Raw genomic sequence first — 19,563 nt, forward strand, 5'->3', positions numbered from 1 at the left:
AAAAAAAGATGTTTGTGATGTAATAACCCCTGTTGTTGCATATGAAAGTACATAGATAACTTATTAACTTTTTAGAGTGATGTGAGCTTGTGCTCAATTTGGCCAGGGTCGATCAGAGGATGACAAATTAGGGCCACCTGACCTTGTTCTATTCAAATATGTCAGGGTTAACTCGATCACTGTGTTTCAAAATGTTTGCTGTGCATATACTTTGTATTATGATTGCTGCTTGAGCTAACAAATGCTTTACACTAGATTTTCCATGAAATGCTGTTCCAATTTTTATTTTTATACTACATGAAAAGGATGAAAATACGCTTGCAAATACTGTCTATTAGAGGCATGAGTTAAAAGATATAAAACCTCCTTTTAGAATATGGAATCTGTGGTTCAGCGGTTGAGCGGTGTTTTGTTGTTGGACTTCTGTGCGAGTCACAGTTTGTCCATCACGAACACCATGTTCAGGCATAAGGGTGTCCATCAGTGCACGTGGCACCAGGACACCCTAGGCCGGAGGTCAATGATCGACTTTGTTGTCGTTTCATCTGACCTTCGGCCGCATGTCTTGGACACTCGGGTGAAGAGAGGGGCTGAGCTGTCAACTGATCACCACCTGGTGGTGAGTTGGATGCGCTGGCGGAGGGAGAGGTTGGACAGACTGGGCAGACCCAAACGGATTGTGAGGGTCTGTTGGGAACGTCTGGCCGAGCCCTCTGTCAGGGACATCTTCAACTCCCACCTCCGGGAGAGCTTCTCTCGGATCCCGGGGGAGGCGGGGGACATTGAGTCCGAGTGGACCATGTTCTCCGCCTCCATTGTCAACGCGGCGGCTCGAAGCTGTGGACGCAAGGTCTCCGGTGCCTGTCGTGGCGGCAATCCTAGGACCCGGTGGTGGACACCGGAAGTACAGGATGCCGTCAGACTGAAGAAGGAGTCCTACCGGGCTATGTTGGCCGGTGGGACTCCGGACGCAGTAGATAGGTACCGGCAGGCCAAGCGGGCCGCGGCTCGGGCAGTCTTGGAGGCAAAAACTCGGGTCTGGGAGGAGTTCGGGGAGGCCATGGAGGAGGACTTTCGGTCGGCCTCGAGGAAATTCTGGAGGACCGTTCGGCGCCTCAGAAGGGGGAAGCAGTACTCTGCCGGCACCGTTTATGGTGCTGGTGGGGAGCTGTTGACCTCGACTGGGGACATTGTCGGACGGTGGAAGGAATACTTTGAGGATCTCCTTAACCCGACTGACATGCCTTCCACTGAGGAAGCAGAGGGTTGGGGCTCGGAGGCGTGCTCATCCATCACCCAAGCCGAGGTCACCGAGGTGGTTCGTAAGCTCCTCGGTGGCAGAGCACCGGGGGTGGATGAGATTCGCCCTGAGTAACTCAAGTCTCTGTCGTAGGGCTGTCTTGGTTGACACGCCTCTGCGACATTGCATGGAGGAAGGGGACAGTACCGCTGGGGTGGCAAACCGGGGTGGTGGTCCCTCTGTTTAAAAAGGGGGACCGGAGAGTGTGTTACAACTACAGGGGGATCACACTTCTCAGCCTCCCGGGGAAAGTCTACGCCAGGGTACTGGAGAGGAGATTACGGCCGATAGTCGAACCTCGGATTCAGGAGGAACAATGCGGTTTTCGTCCCGGTCGTGGAACACTGGACCAGCTCTATACCCTCCGCAGGGTGCTCGAGGGTTCATGGGAATTTGCCCAACCAGTCTACATGTGCTTTGTGGATCTGGAGAAGGCATTTGACCGTGTCCCTCGTGCCATTCTGTGGGGGGTGCTGAGTGAGTATGGAGTCCGGGGCCCTCTACTAAGGGCTGTCCGGTCTCTGTATGATCGAAGCAGGAGTCTGGTTTGCATTGCCGGCAGTAAGTCAGACTTGTTCCCAGTGCATGTTGGACTCCGGCAGGGCTGCCCTTTGTCACCGGCCCTGTTCATAATTTTTATGGACAGGATTTCTAGGCGCAGCCAGGGGCCGGAGGGGATCCGGTTTGGGAACCTCAGGATTTCATCTCTGCTTTTTGCAGATGATGCTGTGGTTTCATCAGACCGGGACCTCCAGCATGTGCTGGGGCGGTTTGCGGCCGAGTGCGACGCGGCAGGGATGAGAATCAGCACCTCCAAGACCGAGGCCATGGTTCTCGACCGGAAAAGGGTGGCATGCCTTCTCCGGGTGGGTGGAGAAGTCCTGCCTCAGGTGGAGGAGTTCAAGTATCTCGGGATCTTGTTCACGGGAACAATGGAGCGTGAGATTGACAGACGGATCGGTGCAGCGTCCGCAGTAATGCGGTCGATGTACTGGACCGTCGTGGTGAAGAGGGAGCTGAGTTGAAAGGCGAAGCTCTCGATTTACTGGTCAATCTACGCCCCTACCCTCACCTATGGTCATGAACTTTGGGTAGTGACCGAAAGGACAAGATCGCGGATACAAGCGGCCGAGATGAGTTTCCTCCGCAGGGTGTCTGGACGCTCCCTTAGAGATAGGGTGAGGAGTTCGGTCACCCGGGAGGAGCTCGGAGTCGAGCCGCTGCTCCTTCACATTGAGAGGAGTCAGCTGAGGTGGCTTGGGCATCTGTACCGGATGCCTCCTGGACGCCTCCCTAGGGAGGTGTTCCAGGCATGTCCCACCGGGAGGAGACCCCGGGGAAGACCCAGGACACGCTGGAGAGACTATGTCTCTCGGCTGGCCTGGGAATGCCTCGGACTCCCCCCGGAAGAGCTGGAGGAAGTGTCTGGGGTGAGGGAAGTCTGGGCATCCCTGCTGAGGCTGCTGCCCCCGCGACCCGGTAACGGATAAAGCGGGAGAAGATGAGTGAGTGAACTAGATCAATATGGAATCAGAGGTATTGCATTAAAGTGGGTCAGCAGTTACTTAAACAACAGGAGGCAGTTTGTGAAGTTGGCTGGCAGCCAGTCTAGGTGGTTGGACATTGTTTGCGGTGTACAACAAGGATCAGTACTAGGACCAAAACTATTTATCATATACATCAACGACATATGTAAAATATCAAAATTACTCAAATCCATTTTATTTGCCGATGACACCAACTTTTTTGCATCAGGTGAGAATCTACAGCAGCTTTTGGGAATGGTCACATCTGAATTCATTAAAAAAAACATTGGTTTGACAAAAATAAATTATCTTTAAATATAAGCAAGACAAAATTAATGATTTTTGGTAACAGGAATATGTATAACAGGGCTTCTATACAGATAGATGGGACTGACGTAGAAAGGGTACAGGAAATCAAATTCTTAGGGGTGGCAATAAATGACAAAATCTGCTGGAAATCTCACACAAAATACATCTTTACTAAAATAGCTAGAAGCATCTCAATAATGGCAAAAGCTAGACACTTCCTACATAGCAAATCACTCCACACTCTGTACTGTTCAATGGTTTTACCTTATTTAAATTACTGCATAGAGGTCTGGGGCAATACACATAAAAGTACTTTGGAACCAGTATTCATTCTCCAAAAAAGAGCTATCAGAATTATGCACAATGCCGGTTATCTCGAACACACCAATCCATTATTCATTAAATACAAAATAATTAAATTGTTCGATATTGCAGAGTTAAGGACTGCACAAATAATATACAAAGCCAGAAATAACTCTTTACCCGGAAAAATACAGCAAATGTTTCAGGAAAGACAGGGGAGATATGAATTAAGGGAAACAATTAATTTTAAATTTAAGACATGTAACAAGCAAAAAATGTTGCATTTCAAACAGTGAGGTGAGGCTATGGAACAGTCTGAGTAAGGAGCTGAAACAATGTCCAACCATCTACAGGTTCAAAAGCAAATACAAAGAAAAGATTTTTGCCAAATACAGGGAAGAGGAGACATGAGGTAGTGATTGTGTGGGGATTCTGCATAATGTACGTATATAAAATAGTATATATAATTAAAGCTGCAAGCAGCGATGAATGGGCCCTCGCACCCTTGTGCACGTTCAGGCGTGCTGCAGTGGAAGTGCTTGTATGACTTGCATGTAGGTGTCTTCAGGCCTGGACATTTAGCGGATGACACCAGCCATGACTCTCTATATCAAACCATTCAAAAGTTATGACAGAAAGTATCAGATGAAGGGGCGGGGCTAATTTGCACCAATTATAGTCAAGTACTCAAAAGCGACTCCGATGACACCACCCACATGTCTTTATCACAACCCGTTCAAAAGTTATGGCAGAGAATAGAGAATATCAAATATCAAAACACGAAACCGGCACGGAGCCAACCAAAACAACAACAGCAATCAACCTAAATCTTGAGATCTGATCGCAGTCTGAGCTAAGCTACCGCTACCGCTACCTAACCCCAAAAACTAGAGAGCCAGCATGCAGGTGAACAAGCCAGTGTGTTTGTCTATGTGTGTGTGTGTGTATGTATATGATCATGCGTGTGTGTGTGTGTGTGTGTGTGTGTGTATATGTTTGTGTGGCTGTGTATGTTTGTGTATATGCATGTGACTAAGTCGCTGTGTGTGTGTGTGTGTGTGTGTGTGTGTGTGTGTGTGTGTGTGTGTGTAATAAACCAAACAAAGCTCTACCTGAAGTGTATCTATAGTGGGGGAGGGGGGGGAGCAACCCCGCCACCCGCGAGACCAGAGGCCGACACGGAAGAGCCCGGAACCCAGGCCACCGGCAACCCCACAGAGGGGAGAAGCAGGAGGGAGGCAACCCACCGCCTGCGAGCCCCACGCCCCCCCCCCCCCCCCCGGCAGCGGCCGAGGGGGTCCGCGGGCGGGGCCCCCACGGCGCGGGAAGAAGCAGCCAGGGATCCCGCGGCGGCGTACCGCGACCCAGGCAATCCCCGGCCACCCGGTCCGGGCCGGACACGCGGTCAGGAGGCCCTCACCCTTCAGGCCAACGACCCCCACCCGGCAGGGGGCCAGCCTGCCCGGAGAGACAGAGCCGCCCCGGCCGCCGATGCAGGCGCACCCGCCCCCCACGAAAGTGGCCCTCCAAGACCAGAGGGGCGCATCGCCGATGAGGCAGCGGGGGGGACCGGAGACGGGCCCGGAGAGAGGGAACCCCCCAACAGGACGACACCCGTGCAGGCCCGACAACGGAGGGCCCCAGACCCAGGCATCCCATTCATTCATCCATTCAATATCTTTTCTATTATTATATCTATACTAATAATAATATGATATACTATACATAATAATAATACTAATAATACTATTAATACTAATACTACTAATAATAATAATAATAATAATAATAATAACCATCTTTGTATAATATAATATTGATAAATTATTACGTTTTGATGTCCTGCCAATGGAGGCCCGAATCCTCCATGGCAGGACCCTTCCATACCGCATTCTCACCGACACAGACACACAATCACGCACCGTTTCCCCCTCCCCGGGGGGGTCCAGCACCGCCAGAAGGCACCCCAGGCTGCACGGCGAGCCCCGCCGGGCCCGGGTATCCCGACCCACCTATCCCAGGCCGGTGAGGGAACACGGATGTTGTGGGAACCCCTCCCGCCCCTGGTGTTGAGTGCATGTGATTAATGCCATAAAAACAGGGAGGGGGAGGGCCAAGTATCGATTTGACACCGACCCCCCCCCCCCTCCCGAACTACGTGTCCCTGTCAAATGTCTTTATTAAGTGTTGAATGTGCAGTGTCTATTTTGCTGTTAAAACCGTGAGGCGGGGAGTGCCGGGCCACGCGGGACAATGCCCCCCACGACCCGGACCCCCTGCCCTTCGCCTATGTGCGTATGAATCGTGTAGGGGGGGAAGGAGGGGGAGCGGAGGCCGAAGCCAGGAAGCAGGACCAGCAAAGCAGGCCCTGATAAGACACCCGCGTCCCCCCACCGGCCATCCAGTAGACGGGGGCCGGCCCTCCGAGCCAGGCCAGGGCCCCACCGTACCTCCACGGGCGCCCCCGGCGCCGCCGGAGCCCCCAGACGGAGGGGGAAACGGTCCAACATCCTCCCATTCATACTGACAACATAAGACATAGACACCTGGGAATGGCTCCACCCCGCCGCCGCGCCCGCCCGTGCACCCCCCGGTCAGGGGAGGCCCGATCCCCGGACCCGGCCCCACCCCCCCCCCCGAGGCCACCCCGGCAGACACCCCAAGGTTCACGGAGTCCCCACATCCGCAGGGGCACTCGGCCCCCGCCCAGCGACGGAGGACCAAGGCAGCAATGTCCCGCCAGCGCAGACAGCCACCCCCCACCCAGGCAGGGCCGGGCCCTCCGAGTGGGGCCCCCACGTCCACGGCCCAGCCCCCCCCGGGAGACCCGGAGACGCCCAAGCTACAGCCCCCCGCCCGAGCCCCCCCAGCCACCCCCCCCCACCGCCATGAGGCAACCCCCCCCACAGGCCCCCAAGGCCCCCACCGGCCAGGGACAGGGCCCCACGGCCCCCCCCACACCCCCCAGGGGCCACCAGAGGCCCGCGCCCCAGACCCCCCAAGCCGACCCCCAACCCCAAGGGCTACTAGATCACCACCCCCCCGCCCCCACTAGGTAACGAAGCAAATAATCGGGGACCACAGAGAGTGCAATTCAGCCGAATGTTGTTCAGTGGAGGCAGACATTATCTCACTACTAATATGGTCTGATAAAAGATTCCTAAAATGATTGATACATAAACTGGATTTTTGTTTCCAATTTACTAGAATGGTTTTCTTTGCGATACATAAGGCAGTGAGAACCCGGTGTGTCCAATCAGGTTCTATTTGAGTGTCTCCCAGGTGACCTAAGATGCATACCGTGGGGCACACTGGGATTCTGTAGTTGATCCATGTGGATAAATCCTCACAAATCTCCTTCCAGAACCTCTGTACCGGTGTACAGAACCATAAAGCATGCATATAATTATCTGGGGTGTTCTCTGTGCACTGTGAACAGATATTAGAGGTGACAAAGCCCATCTGGAACATCCTTTGTCCAGTATAATGTATTCTATGAAGAACTTTGTACTGTATAAGTTGTAAGTTTGGGTTTTTAGTCATAGTAAACGTATTTAAGCATATTTGTGACCAAGAAAACTGGTCAGTATTAAGAGAGAGGTCCGCCTCCCACTTGGAAGTCGGAAGAGAGACTGAATCGTCCAGTTTAGATACTAACCTGTAGAGTTTTGATAACAACTTTAAAGTGCTTAGATTCAATAAATCTATTATCTTAGCGGGAAGTTGTAAGTTTAATTGACTAATTTTGTATGTTTTATTTATTATGGCCTTAAGTTGTTGATACTCTAAAAATGTATTCCTGCTAACTCCGTATTGAACAATAAGTGTATTGAAAGGTACAAACTGTCCTCCTACAATTACGTGCTGTAAATATGATGATAAATATGAGTATGATCTTTTTATCATTTTTCACGATGTCTGGGTTGTTCCATGTGGGAGTACGATCACATGGAAAAGGTGAAATTTTAGCTACTTTAAGAAATTCCCACCAAGCTGATAAAGTTGTGCTAATATTAATGCTTTTGAAACATTGATGACGTTTGATGCTTTGACTAATAAATGGTAACTCTGAGATTTCTAGTTCGTTGCAAAACACTTGCTCTGAGTCCAGCCATTGACTATCTAAAGGATGATCTTTTGACCATTTTACAATATACTGTAATTTATTGGCAAGGAAGTAATACTGAAAATTAGGTAGCTCTAAACCTCCATATTCTTTGGATTTTTGCAATGTCTTTAAACTAATGCGTGGAGTTTTATTTTTCCACAGAAATTTTGATACATATGAGTCCAACGATTTAAACCAGGAAATAGGGGGTTTGCATGGTATCATTGAGAAAAAATAATTTACTTTTGGTAAAACCATCATTTTAATGGTGGCTATTCTACCCATGAGTGAAATGGGGAGAGAGCTCCATCTGGAAAGATCATCTTCTATTTTCTTTATAAGCTGAACATAATTTAATTTTATTAACTCTGACAGCCTAGGGGAGATGTTTATGCCTAAATATCTAATGTTCCCTGATTGTAATTGAGTATTGGTTATATTCCTAAAATTGCAGTTCACACACAAAACAGTGGATTTAGACCAATTAATAGAATAATCAGACAGAGATGAAAATCCCTCTATAAGTGCGATTGTCTGTGATAGTGAAGATCGTGAGTTCTGGAGGAAGAGGAGTACATCATCCGCATAAAGACTTATTTTGTGCTCTAATATTTTGCATTGTATACCTTTAATATTTTGATTTTGTCTAATAGCTGCTGCTAAAGGTTCAATAAATATTGCAAATAATGAGGGAGAGAGAGGGCAACCCTGTCTAGTGCATCTTTGCAAGGTAAAACTTGTAGAGATTTGATCATTTGTCCTTACACGTGCCTTGGGAGAGCTGTATAATATTTTTATCCAGTCAATGAAAGATTCGCCAAATCCAAATTTATGCAAAGTTGCCAATAGAAACTTCCAATTTACCTTATCAAATGCTTTTTCCGCGTCTAAGGATATAATAGTAGTCTCCTGTTTATTGATACTCGAATAGTCTATAATATTTAATAATCTGCGAATATTAGTAGACGAATGTCTACCTTTAATGAAGCCTGTTTGATCCGGATGTATAATAGAAGGGGTGACTCTTTTCAGACGTTCAGTAAGGGCCTTGCTAATTATTTTAAGGTCTACATTTATCAATGACAGCATTCTCACCGTCTGTGTCGGTGAGAATGCGGTATGGAAGGGTCCTGCCATGGAGGATTTGAGCCTCCATTGGCAGGACATCAAAAACTTAATAATTTATACAAAGATGGTTGTTATTATTATTATTATTAGTATTATTATTATTATTATGTATAGTATATTATATTATTATTAGTATAGGTATCGGATAGGTGAATGGATGAATGGACGCGTGTCCGGCCCGGACCGGGTGGCCGGGGATTGCCTGGGTCGCGGTCCGCCGCCGCGGGATCCCTGGCTGCTTCTTCCCGCCGTGGGGGCCCCGCCCGCGGGCCCCCTCGGCCGCCGCCGGGTGGGGGGGGGGTTCCTCGCAGGCGGTGGGTTGCCTCCCTCCTACTTCTCCCCTCTGTGGGGTTGCCGGTGGCCTGGGTTCCGGGCTCTTCCTTGTCGGCCTCTGGTCTCGCGGGTGGCGGGGTTGCTCCCCCCCCTCCCCCACTATAGATACACAGGTGGAGCTTTGTTTGGTTTATTACACACACACACACACACACACACACACACACACACACACACACACACACACACACATACACACATATAGTCATTTAGTCACACACACACACACACACACACACACACACACACACACACACACACACACACACACACACACACACACACACACACACACACACACACACACACACACACACGCATGATCATATACATACACACAGACGCACACAGACATACACACTGGCTTGTTCACCTGCATGCTGGCTCTCTAGTTTTTGGGTTTAGGTAGCGGTAGCGATAGCTTAGCTCAGACTGCGATCAGATCTCAAGATTTAGGTCGATTGCTGTTCGTGTTTTGGTTGGCTCCGTGCCGGTTTCGTGCTTTGTTTGTGGTTTTTTGTTGCAGATTTCCAGTGCTTGACGTGTGTCTCCGTGTGTTCCTGCTTCCTGGATTGGCAGTGGATGTCGTCACCCCCCCCCCCCCCCCCCAAAAAAAAAAAACAAAAAAAAAAACAAAACACTGGGTTTGTATGTGTATATTTATGTATGTGTACACATATGTGTGCGTATATATATGTATATATTAAATATAGTAATAATGCACATATATACACTTTTGGTTTCTACCGTCATGGTATCAATCAATAATATGTGTGCAGACAAGGTAAAAAAAAAAAAAAAAAAGTAAAAAAAATAAAAAATAAATAAAAAATTCATAGCTGTCTTTTCTCATAAAGTCAATTTCCGAGATCTTTGTGAGCTTGTTGTTGCAGTTGAGCATTTTCATTTTAAAACACAGGAAGATAAACACAATAAAAACCTCAAATCAGTGAAATCCTATTGAGATGTTCTTTATTTAAAGTTACAGTTACAAACATACACATGATAGCAGTGACAGACAGTGTTGTTCTTAAGCACACTGAGCAGTGCAGCTACAGGCCAAGTGAGCCTCTGTAGTTTCCCTCAGATCCACGCTGCTGTCAAAGATGCTGCTCGTGCGCTCAGGAGCAGAATCTGCAGAAGCAAGGAAGCAAAGCAATTAGAGACAGTTTGTTTTGAAAATGTTGTTTTCTACTGATTGGTTTTATTTCTTATTAAAACTCACCAGAGGGCATACAGTTGAAGCCAACAGTGACTGGGGTGGTCTTGACTGGGAAGCAGCCAGGCAGACAGCGCAGCACAGGCTCAACAGAGAAGCATCTGGAGTTCTCCCCTTCAATGTTCACCTGCTTCTCAAGCTGCACAGATTCAAGCTTCAGACGGCACTCTGTAAGAAATAGTACAGATAAATGGATTTCTGATGGATGCAGTGAGCTGATGACATGTTTAAAAACCTTTCATGTGCTGCAACATAAATATTAAATAAAAGTGGAGTAGAAGTTTGGAAATTAAGATAAAATGTCATAGTTTTAATCTAAAAATAATTGCTTAGTGATCTTAGAGTCGTACCACTGTTGTCCCTGCAGCTCTCTGCAGAAAGAGTCCAGGAATGAGCAAAGCTGACTGCATTCTTGCTGACCCGTCCATTAGGTGTGCGATACTCCTCTCTGATCTCCCCATCAGCCTTTCCACAGAGTCCACAGGTCTTGCCTTTCATCCAGTCCACAACTTTAATCTATTTTGCAAAATGATGACACATTAAGTTGTAGAAACATCAGACATATCTGGCACCTGTGAAAACTCCTTTGCTTCGCTGGTGTTTTGGCTTCTCCAAAATCACGCTTTTTTCTGATAATTTGTGCAGAAAGGTTCATCATGTATAATATTGTTTTTACCGTGTATGACTTCTGGTCAACATAAACCTCTTGAAGTCCGTGGCTAGGTGCATAGACAGAAATGCCTTCTCCAGTTTTTCTGATCACAATGCCGTCTGTAAAACAAGTTCTTATCATCAGTTTTTACAAGTTGTTTAATTCAGGAATTCAGGATGAACTATAAAACTGGAGAACGTGTAGTTTTAATTTTGCAACATTACTTTTAAAATGATCTTTTGTTAATGTAAAAAACTTTGATAGAACAAAGACTGTGTAAAGACACCTGTTGGATGGTCGTATGGGAGTGTGGTTTCCCTTCCATTGACCTTCACAGCCACTTCAATCTTGGAGAAGAGATCAATATCGCTACAAGAATAGAAGATAAAACCTTCATCAGTTTGATCAATGTGCCAAGGAAATCTAACATTCTCTTTCACCTCAATGTTTATGATTACTCACATGTTAGCAATTTTGACATTGATATGGCTTTGTCCAGTGGAGTCCTTCATCAGCAGAACCATGAACTTCAGCTCTTCGGTGCAATCCTGCGCTAAGACCTGGTAGCAAGACTGGGGCATGTCCCTCGTGTATGACCTGTTGTTGAATGTAATCAATGTGTCCTCGACTGATCTACATTGAGCTGGAAGAAATGAAAGTGCTTTTAACCTTGGGTTGCATAAAAAAACATTAAAAACAGTGTCTACAATTGTGTTATGATTTATACAGCATCAGCCATTACTTGCGACAGCCTTGGCAAAAACGTAGTGGGCCTTGTCAATGACTTCATCAAAGGGGGTGAAAGTTTTGATCTCTTTCAGAGGCAGAGTGATGGGAAGACTCAAAGTCATGTTGTAGACTGTACGCTGTCGAGGGAATAAATCTTGTTTATTAAAAAGCAGTAACATAAGTAGAACCTTAGGTAGAAAAACATGACTTTGCATACCACTGGTAATCTTGCAGTGAAGTTAAGGGCCTTTTCAGACGCTGCAATCACAGTGAATGAGAGTTGTCTGGTGCTGTTCTTTCCCTTGATCAAGTCAGCCAGCATTTTAGCAGGAACGTACTTATACACCCTGTTGAAGAATTTTTGTGTCAGGTATTTTGCAAGCTTTGCATGGAAAGTGTTTGGGCTTACGACAGCAAATATGAAACTTCTTACATTTCTCCGTAGCGTCTTAGGGAAGAGGGCAGTCTTTCCCAGGACATTCTGAGGCGAGCTGCAGGGCTTGATTCAACAAGACCAGTTTCTCCAGAAATCATGGTGCTGTATTCCTTGCAGTTTGCTCCCCAGGAGATCTTAGCCTACAAAGAAACAGCAGGTACAAGAATAAGCCATTTTGCTTTAGAGGTAGTCCTCTTATTTTCATTAAGAATACAGTGTCTTACTGTGACTTTGTGTTTGCTTAGCACAACTCCATCAACACAGATCTTCCAGTTGTACTCAGTAGACAGAGGAGCGAAAACGATCTGAAGTCTGGCACTTGGTTTGTCAAGGTAGGCAGAGAGTTGGTATCCCTGCAGCTTCTTATCAGCTCTAACAGCTTGGAAGATGGCGACAACGGTGGCAGCCTCATTACCGAGGAATTTGTTCTGTGGGGAAAACCTTTGTGTGAGTGCTCAAAAACCACCAGGGAAAAGAAGACTGGATAAGGATTTTTCTGATATCCAAATTTCACCTGTCTGTAAATGGCCTCAAAGCTTGAGTCACTACTCTTGCTCTTGGAATACATTGCAGAGTTGACAGCCTACAAGAAAGATATACCAAAGTTAAAAAATGCCAGGAAAAGTATATGAATGAAGCCACACTTTCAAACATTACAATATAAACTTATATTTTGAAGTACAATACAAACTTACCTTCTTGTGATCCTTCTCAAACCTGTGACTTATCTGCTGTTAAGAACAAATATCATTATTTCCCAGGCACTCTACACTTTTTTTTTTTTTGCAGACTTACAAAATCATTTTTTATATTTTACCCTTGAACGATGAATGCTGGAGCTAGAGGAACTTGAGCCAGCACTGAAGAGTGATGTAAGGGTTGATGCAGAGCTGGATTTGGAAGAACGTCTGGAAGAGCTGTTTATGCTGCCGCTGCTGCTGGAGCGAGATGAGGAGCTGGAAGCGATGGAGGAGGAAGAGCTGCTTGAGCCAGATAAGGAGGACTTGCGGCTGGAAGCCAGGATTTTGTTGAGCTTCATCAAGACTGGTGTTTCCTCAATGATCTCTTCACTCAGGTTGATCTGTCTAATGAGCTTCTCTGCAGCCTTTACTCCAACCCTGACCTCCATCTGAAGTTTCTCAACGGCTTCACCTTCAACTGAAATTATCAGAACATTATAGCATTATAACCTACTTGTCCCTTTTTAAAATGCACAACATTTGTATTTTCAACACTTACTTGGTGTGATGGATAAAGAAGCATGGTGACTTCCTGCCACTTTGTACAGGGCAATGTCCCGGATAGATCCAGCATTTTTGGTGGCAACTTTGATACAGGCCTTGAGTCCAATACCAACATACTGAGCACAATATCTCTTTGAAAGGAGACGGATTTTGTTTTCCGTAAGCTTGGCATCTTCTACTTCCATGGAAATGGCCTCTTCAGATATTGACTATAAGAGGAAATAGATATCAATGATAATTGAAGATACCGTGTTAGCTATCAAAATATTTTTTAATTTAACCACTCTCACTGTAATAGATGAGACAGATGACAGAATCTCGCTTGAAACAGATCGCAAGGGAATGATGGGAGTGATCTTTTCAGAAGCAAGATCCTCGATATTTCTCACCACAGCAAAGGTCTCAACACTGTTGGGAAGGAATGTAAGTTTTAAAGATGTGGCTAGAGGTCGTTTTGAATCTTTTGATTGAACAAATTGGATTTTTTTTTGGTGAATTAAACATGTAAGCCTTACTTCAGGGATGTAATGTTTTCAGGCACAGAAACTGGAAGAACTTCGATCTTAAAGTCACCCTCCTTGATGTCAAGTCTTGCAGCAATTTTGGATGGAACAATAGAGTTGAGCTTAACTCTTGATACCATGGTTGCCTGGATAATGGGGGTGTTAATTCCCATCACAGCAAAGGTATTCATTGCAACACTAGGAGAAAAATGAGTATGTCGTAAATAAGTATGAGTAGAGTATTTTTGATATTGTCACATTAAATGGCTTCTGCTCATTTTGTGCCAAACAATAAGACACTGAACCTACCTTGGTTCGACTTCAGTCTCAAGCTGAATGTCAGTCTCCAGAAGGCTCACGATGGGGAAACCTTCTGACAGTGGTGGTTGTGTGGTGGGTTTGACTAAGCAAACAAATGAACTCATTAGCCATCAACCTTTCTTTTTGTTTTTGCATCCTTTTTCATATTATTATTTTCGTTGAAAAATAACTTATTTAGTATTGATAAAACTATATGTTTCATGATATTCTATGTAGGACTTACTTTTCTTTGTTCTTCTAGAACAAAGAAAAGTACGTCCAGCTGCTTTGATTCAAACCTTTGAGAGTTAGCAGAGAATATACACCAGTATAATATGATGGTATTTCCAGTTCTCCTAATTAGCTGAAAAAAAACAAAACACTTTTTTTCCTTACTCTTGACAACAGCTGCAGCTACAGCAGTAGAGTACAGACTGAGCTCCAATGGAAGACCAGCAGCCGTAGGCAAGATGCGTCGCACCTCAGCAGCCAGCACAGGCTTGGCGTAGCTCAAGCTGACACCGGACAGCAGCAGAGTCTCGAGAGCCTCTCTTCCGTATTTCTTAATAGAAGGTCCACTGGCATACTGTAGGGGACAAATGTATCGTAGATATTGTGCTTTGCAAGACTTTTGTCTGACTTGAGATTAACAAGTTTATGTACATATTACATACCGTAATAGCTTCTTCAATCAAGGTTTTCTCGATGTTTGCAAAGGCAATTTCTTGTCCAAACACCTTGACATACAAGGAAGCCAGGGGTTTGTCGGTGGGCAGAGACCTCCACTGAGACAGCTGTAGACAGAGAAAATGTGATGTTTTATTGTTTGAGATTGGGTAATACTTTTAATTTGTGGTTTTTACTGGTGCTTACAGCCTTAAGGATACGCTTCATCTTGGTGATCCTGTCAGTTCTCTCAGTGATTGATGGGTTTTTCAGAAGAGCCTCTTGGAGGCCGTCAGTTCTCACTCCAATCTTAAAAAACAAACACATACATGATGTTAAAACAATAACTTTAAATAAGTTATTCAACAGCTCGTCAAGTTTTAATTTTCCTTCACCTCCAGAACATCAGCTGCAGCTCCAGCAAGGAAGGCTCTGGTCTTAGCAACAACAGATCGTGGAAGAAGGGTGGCAGCATCATTGATGTAGAAAGCAGTGGCAGCCGCACCAAGCATCAAGGAACCTAATTTAGAGTTTGTAGAAGTACAATTAGTTGATGCCGTAAAGAAAAAAAAACCCAACATGATTGTATTTCACTTAGGTCTTACTGTCATAGAGGTCGACATGGACTGCTCTGCTGAAACGCATGCTCAGTCTGTCCAACTTTGGACCCAAGACTTTCATGGCCACACTGCAAGCTGCAGCACTATAAAGGAAACAGGAAATAGATTCATAAACATGAATCCTTATGAGCAAATCGGCTTGATGATTAACAGGGATCTGACAGTATACTCACAGTGAAGGATGGATGATGGAGGGGCTCCTGCTCAGGGACTTCATGTGAGAGTAAGTGAAGCTGGCCACTTGCAAATTCTTCTCTGTCTTCACAATGTTGGCAACAGTTGTCACCAATCCCATACTAGGACTTGTCTCAAACAGGACAATGCATGAAAGCATGCGAAGTTCTGGGTGAAGAGCCTTGTCCATGTAGAGCTGAAGAGCTAATTCCTGAACCTGTTTCAGAGGGGAAAACAAACTCAGTATGGACCTCAGTGCATGGACTCGAAGTTCTCTGAAATACTCTCCAGTATTCAGAACTCACCCTTCTGGGCTCTTTCTTTGCAATGTTCCTGAGGGCCAGGATGGCTTCAACATGGACTCTTAGTGGCAGAGTTACAGCAGTAGTGCCATGTATGGGTATGATCTTCGTGATTGACTTGAGACTTGAAGGATGTCCAGCATTTCCCAAAATCTTAACAAACAAGATGATGTTCTCTATCTCTCTCTTAGAAACAGCCTCGGAAAGACGGTCCTGGATGGGCTGTGGGAGGAAATGGGTTTATGAGATCAAAATTTCCTACTCTCAATTTTTCCTCAATGTTTGAAGTGATGAGATAAATCAGGTAAACTCACCTTTATAAGTTCAACAGGGCAGGCAGGTGTTTCAGCGCAGTATTTGGAAATCATTGTACCATAGCCGAGGAGGACAATCTCACGCAGAATTGGGTTTTCCAATATTTTGGGTTCCAGTGACAGGGTCTAGAACAGTGCAAATGTCAGAAACGTTTCACACATCTGTTGATGATATAAACAAAGTTACTTGCTCTAGGATCGACTAACCTCTACCAGCTTGATAGTTTCAAGGTTTGCTGACACCATGTGAACAGCTGCAACCAAAGCCTGAGATGCCTCAACAAGACTCAAGTCATCAGCCACGAATTTCTCCTTGATGAACCTAAGAACAGGAGGAGTTCCAGTGGCAGGGATTGCATCCAAAAACCAGTGTCTGAAAAAAGCAAGGATAAATTAAGTACATCTAGAGTATTTATAGTCATACATTTTTAAAAACATATATGAATTTTCAGTCACTCAAAAGCCACCTGTGGGTAGATATCTTTTTAAACTGGCCCCAGAACATTTCCAGGTCTTCATAGCGAGCTGTACGTAAGAGCTGAATCAATTCCAAAAACTTCATAGGGGCTTCCTCATGGACCTTCTCAACATTGTGTGAAACCAGGTGATTCAGAATCTCGACAACCTAAAAACAAAAGAAACCATTAAATGTGATTAGGATTCACATGTTTTCATTCTTTACATCACATCTTTTTAAGTATCCTGAAACAATACCTGGGCCTGTAAGTTACTGATCTTGATAAGCTGAAGGGGTGTCTGAAGAAGTTCGGTGGAGAACTCGTACTTGATAGATCCACGGGGAGTATACTGAGCTGAGATGGATGGAATAGGGTCTTTTGCAATCTCAAGGAACACCAGTCTCTGCCTTTGAAGTAAAGTGAAAAACAATCAATCTTCAACCCAGGTACACCAATAAATTACCACTTTTACATTCTCAGTATATTTTGACATACTTGGTTTCCATTTGAACAGCTCCATGGACCTCAGAGAGAGGTAAGAATTGGATCAGCTCACTGACAGCTGCCTTCATGATCATGGTGCCGCTTGGAGATGGTTTCAAGGTGTAACTGAATGATGTTGTACCTCTAAGGTTTTTGGATTCCTGTGAATATGAGTAAAACATATGCTTGTTTGTACAATGTTTTGCTATCATACATGTATGCGTGGTACAAAATCAGTTTGATCTTACCTTCTGGCATTTGTCGCATGTCTCGGTGTATGCCAACCCGATGTTTTTAATGACCTCTTCCTGGCAGTGGTTCAAGTCCCTGGTCTTGGTCAGGAGGATACGTTCAGCCTTTAGATCTTCATTGATGGAGTAGAGGGTCTTGCACACACCCTGAGTTCCGGCCTGTGCAACAAAGAACCTGTTTAGTGGAGAATGGACTTCTCACAGTGGACTTATACTAATCTACCCGGGGATCTTTGACAAACCTCCTGCAGATCGTAGACATTGTGTGTCTTCTTGATGTTGAGCTGAAGGATGTTCAGGATGCCTCTGTAGATGTTCAGCACCAAAGTTGAGACTCCTTCCGGGGCCTCAATCTGTCCCACAATACCATTGGTGTATTGAAACTTGATGGGAATTGTGAGCTGAGGTGCCAGGGCTGCCTTTAGCTTGCTCGATGGAGTTAGAGGATCCTTTGGCCAAACACCACTGTACTCATAGAGCTCAGGTTCCGCAAACTATAATTTAGAAATTAGATTTATAAGAGGCAGTCTGCATTTCGAAGTTAAAATGCACATTGCTTGCTTGTGATATTGATCTTTACCTTCATCAGGTAAGTATTTTCAGACACTGCTCTGATGAGAACTTTGCTGGAGATGTTGAGTCCAGCCCTCGCCAGACCTTCATCAGGGAGACCCCCAAGGAGCAATGTCTCATACTTGTACACGTAGGTTTTACCAACAGCAAACTCAGGAGCTGTAAGCACAGTTTTAGTTGGTGAAAAGTGTTCTACCTCAGCCCCAAAACAGCTATGAGAAAGCTTTATTAGAAGAATTTACTAGTATCATTGCTAATAAAAAGATAAGTAATATAGGTAATATTAAGTACTGAACTTACCAAAATTTGGACTTTGTCCGGCTGAAACAGAAATAAAATAAAGTTAATAGTCCACTATGCAAATCGAATGTGTTATTACGCATCGCATTATTTATAATTTGGGGAAAAAAATACATTACATATATTTTGAATGTATATCTATCAACCATAGGAGAATTACTTTTTCAAATACAGGTTCAGTATTTGTCTTACACATGAATAGTTTACAGCTATTGGCATTCTGATAGTGGATTTGAAAGGGGCCTTCTCTCTTGTCTCCAGTTATTCAGCAATTTTTTCAAAATTTTCCAAACTCCCAAACCTTCATATTAAAATTAGCTAAAACATTGTGTTACATTTCATTTTATGGTTAATTTAATCTATGTCAGAAATGCACATGCTTAAAATGAACAACAAATACATAGTTGTATGCCACTGGCTAAAACTGTAAAAATGTCCTTTCAGTCCTAAATAGAAATGCAAAAATAGTTTTTTCCTAAAATTAAACTGTTGAAGATAAGTACATTGATCAAACCCTTGGAAACATTTTTTCCTTTTTGGATAGTAAAGTTATATGACATTAAGGCTACAGAAAAGCATGGTGTATTGAGTTATGATAAATCACGACATGACATGACAAGATTCCTGAACGTTCTTCTGCTGTAAAGAGAAACATCTAAAATCTAAAAGGTTTAAATTTAAAAAACTAAAGTAAACAACAAAAAAAGTTTTTCAAATAATGCTCAAAAGCGTATCTTGTGCAAAAGTGGCAGTCTTTCACTACTGCAGAATGCTTCTTACCCACGAAGGCCAGAGTCAGGGCAAGCACAACCGCTTTCATGGCTGATGGGGCTGTCACATTCTGAGGTGACGAGCAGCCTTTTAAAGGAAAACTCTGTGTGGAAAAAAAGAAAAAAAGATGTTTGTGAAGTAATGACCCCTGGTGTTGCATATAAAAGTACATAGATAACTTATTAACTTTTTAGAGTGATGTGAGTTTGTGCTCAATTTGGCCAGGGTCGATCAGAGGATGACAAGTTAGGGCCACCTGACCGTGTTCTATTCAAATATGTCAGGGTTAACTCGATCACTGTGTTTCAAAATGTTTGCTGTGCATATACTTTGTATCATGATTGCTGCTTGAGCTAACAAATGCTTTACACTAGATTTTTCATGAAATGCTGTTCCAATTTTTATTTTTGTACTACATGAAAAGGATGAAAATACGCTTGCGAATACTGTCTATTAGAGGCATGAGTTAAAAGATATAAAACCTCCTTTTAGAATATGGAATCTGTGGTTTGTTCATTCACATATGGTTATGCTTCACAATTGTGTAAATGACTATATTAA

The 19,563-nt window shown here is 44.6% G+C and overlaps 1 protein-coding gene across 1 annotated transcript; it reads right to left on the bottom strand.

Annotated features, from left to right (window-relative positions):
• Window positions 1-10,005: 10,005 nt before the first annotated feature.
• LOC133458475 (vitellogenin-1-like) lies at window positions 10,006-19,051 on the bottom strand. Its single transcript, XM_061738375.1, has 34 exons — window positions 19,012-19,051; window positions 18,232-18,252; window positions 17,939-18,090; window positions 17,601-17,852; window positions 17,356-17,517; window positions 17,120-17,268; window positions 16,881-17,031; window positions 16,634-16,791; window positions 16,374-16,539; window positions 16,167-16,292; window positions 15,856-16,074; window positions 15,550-15,767; window positions 15,362-15,459; window positions 15,152-15,276; window positions 14,964-15,065; window positions 14,765-14,884; window positions 14,487-14,676; window positions 14,100-14,193; window positions 13,803-13,988; window positions 13,578-13,695; window positions 13,283-13,496; window positions 12,861-13,201; window positions 12,739-12,774; window positions 12,558-12,626; window positions 12,268-12,471; window positions 12,041-12,183; window positions 11,825-11,954; window positions 11,621-11,744; window positions 11,341-11,521; window positions 11,165-11,247; window positions 10,903-10,997; window positions 10,577-10,742; window positions 10,233-10,394; window positions 10,006-10,141 (listed from the first exon to the last, which is right to left on the bottom strand). The coding sequence occupies exons 1-34, from the start codon at window positions 19,049-19,051 to the stop codon at window positions 10,038-10,040; spliced, it is 4,899 nt and encodes a 1,632-aa protein (XP_061594359.1). The 3' UTR covers window positions 10,006-10,037.
• Between the last annotated feature and the right edge of the window lie 512 nt (window positions 19,052-19,563).

This window comes from Cololabis saira, chromosome 13 (assembly GCF_033807715.1).
Source record: "Cololabis saira isolate AMF1-May2022 chromosome 13, fColSai1.1, whole genome shotgun sequence".
Classification (NCBI taxonomy): Eukaryota; Metazoa; Chordata; class Actinopteri; order Beloniformes; family Belonidae; genus Cololabis; species Cololabis saira.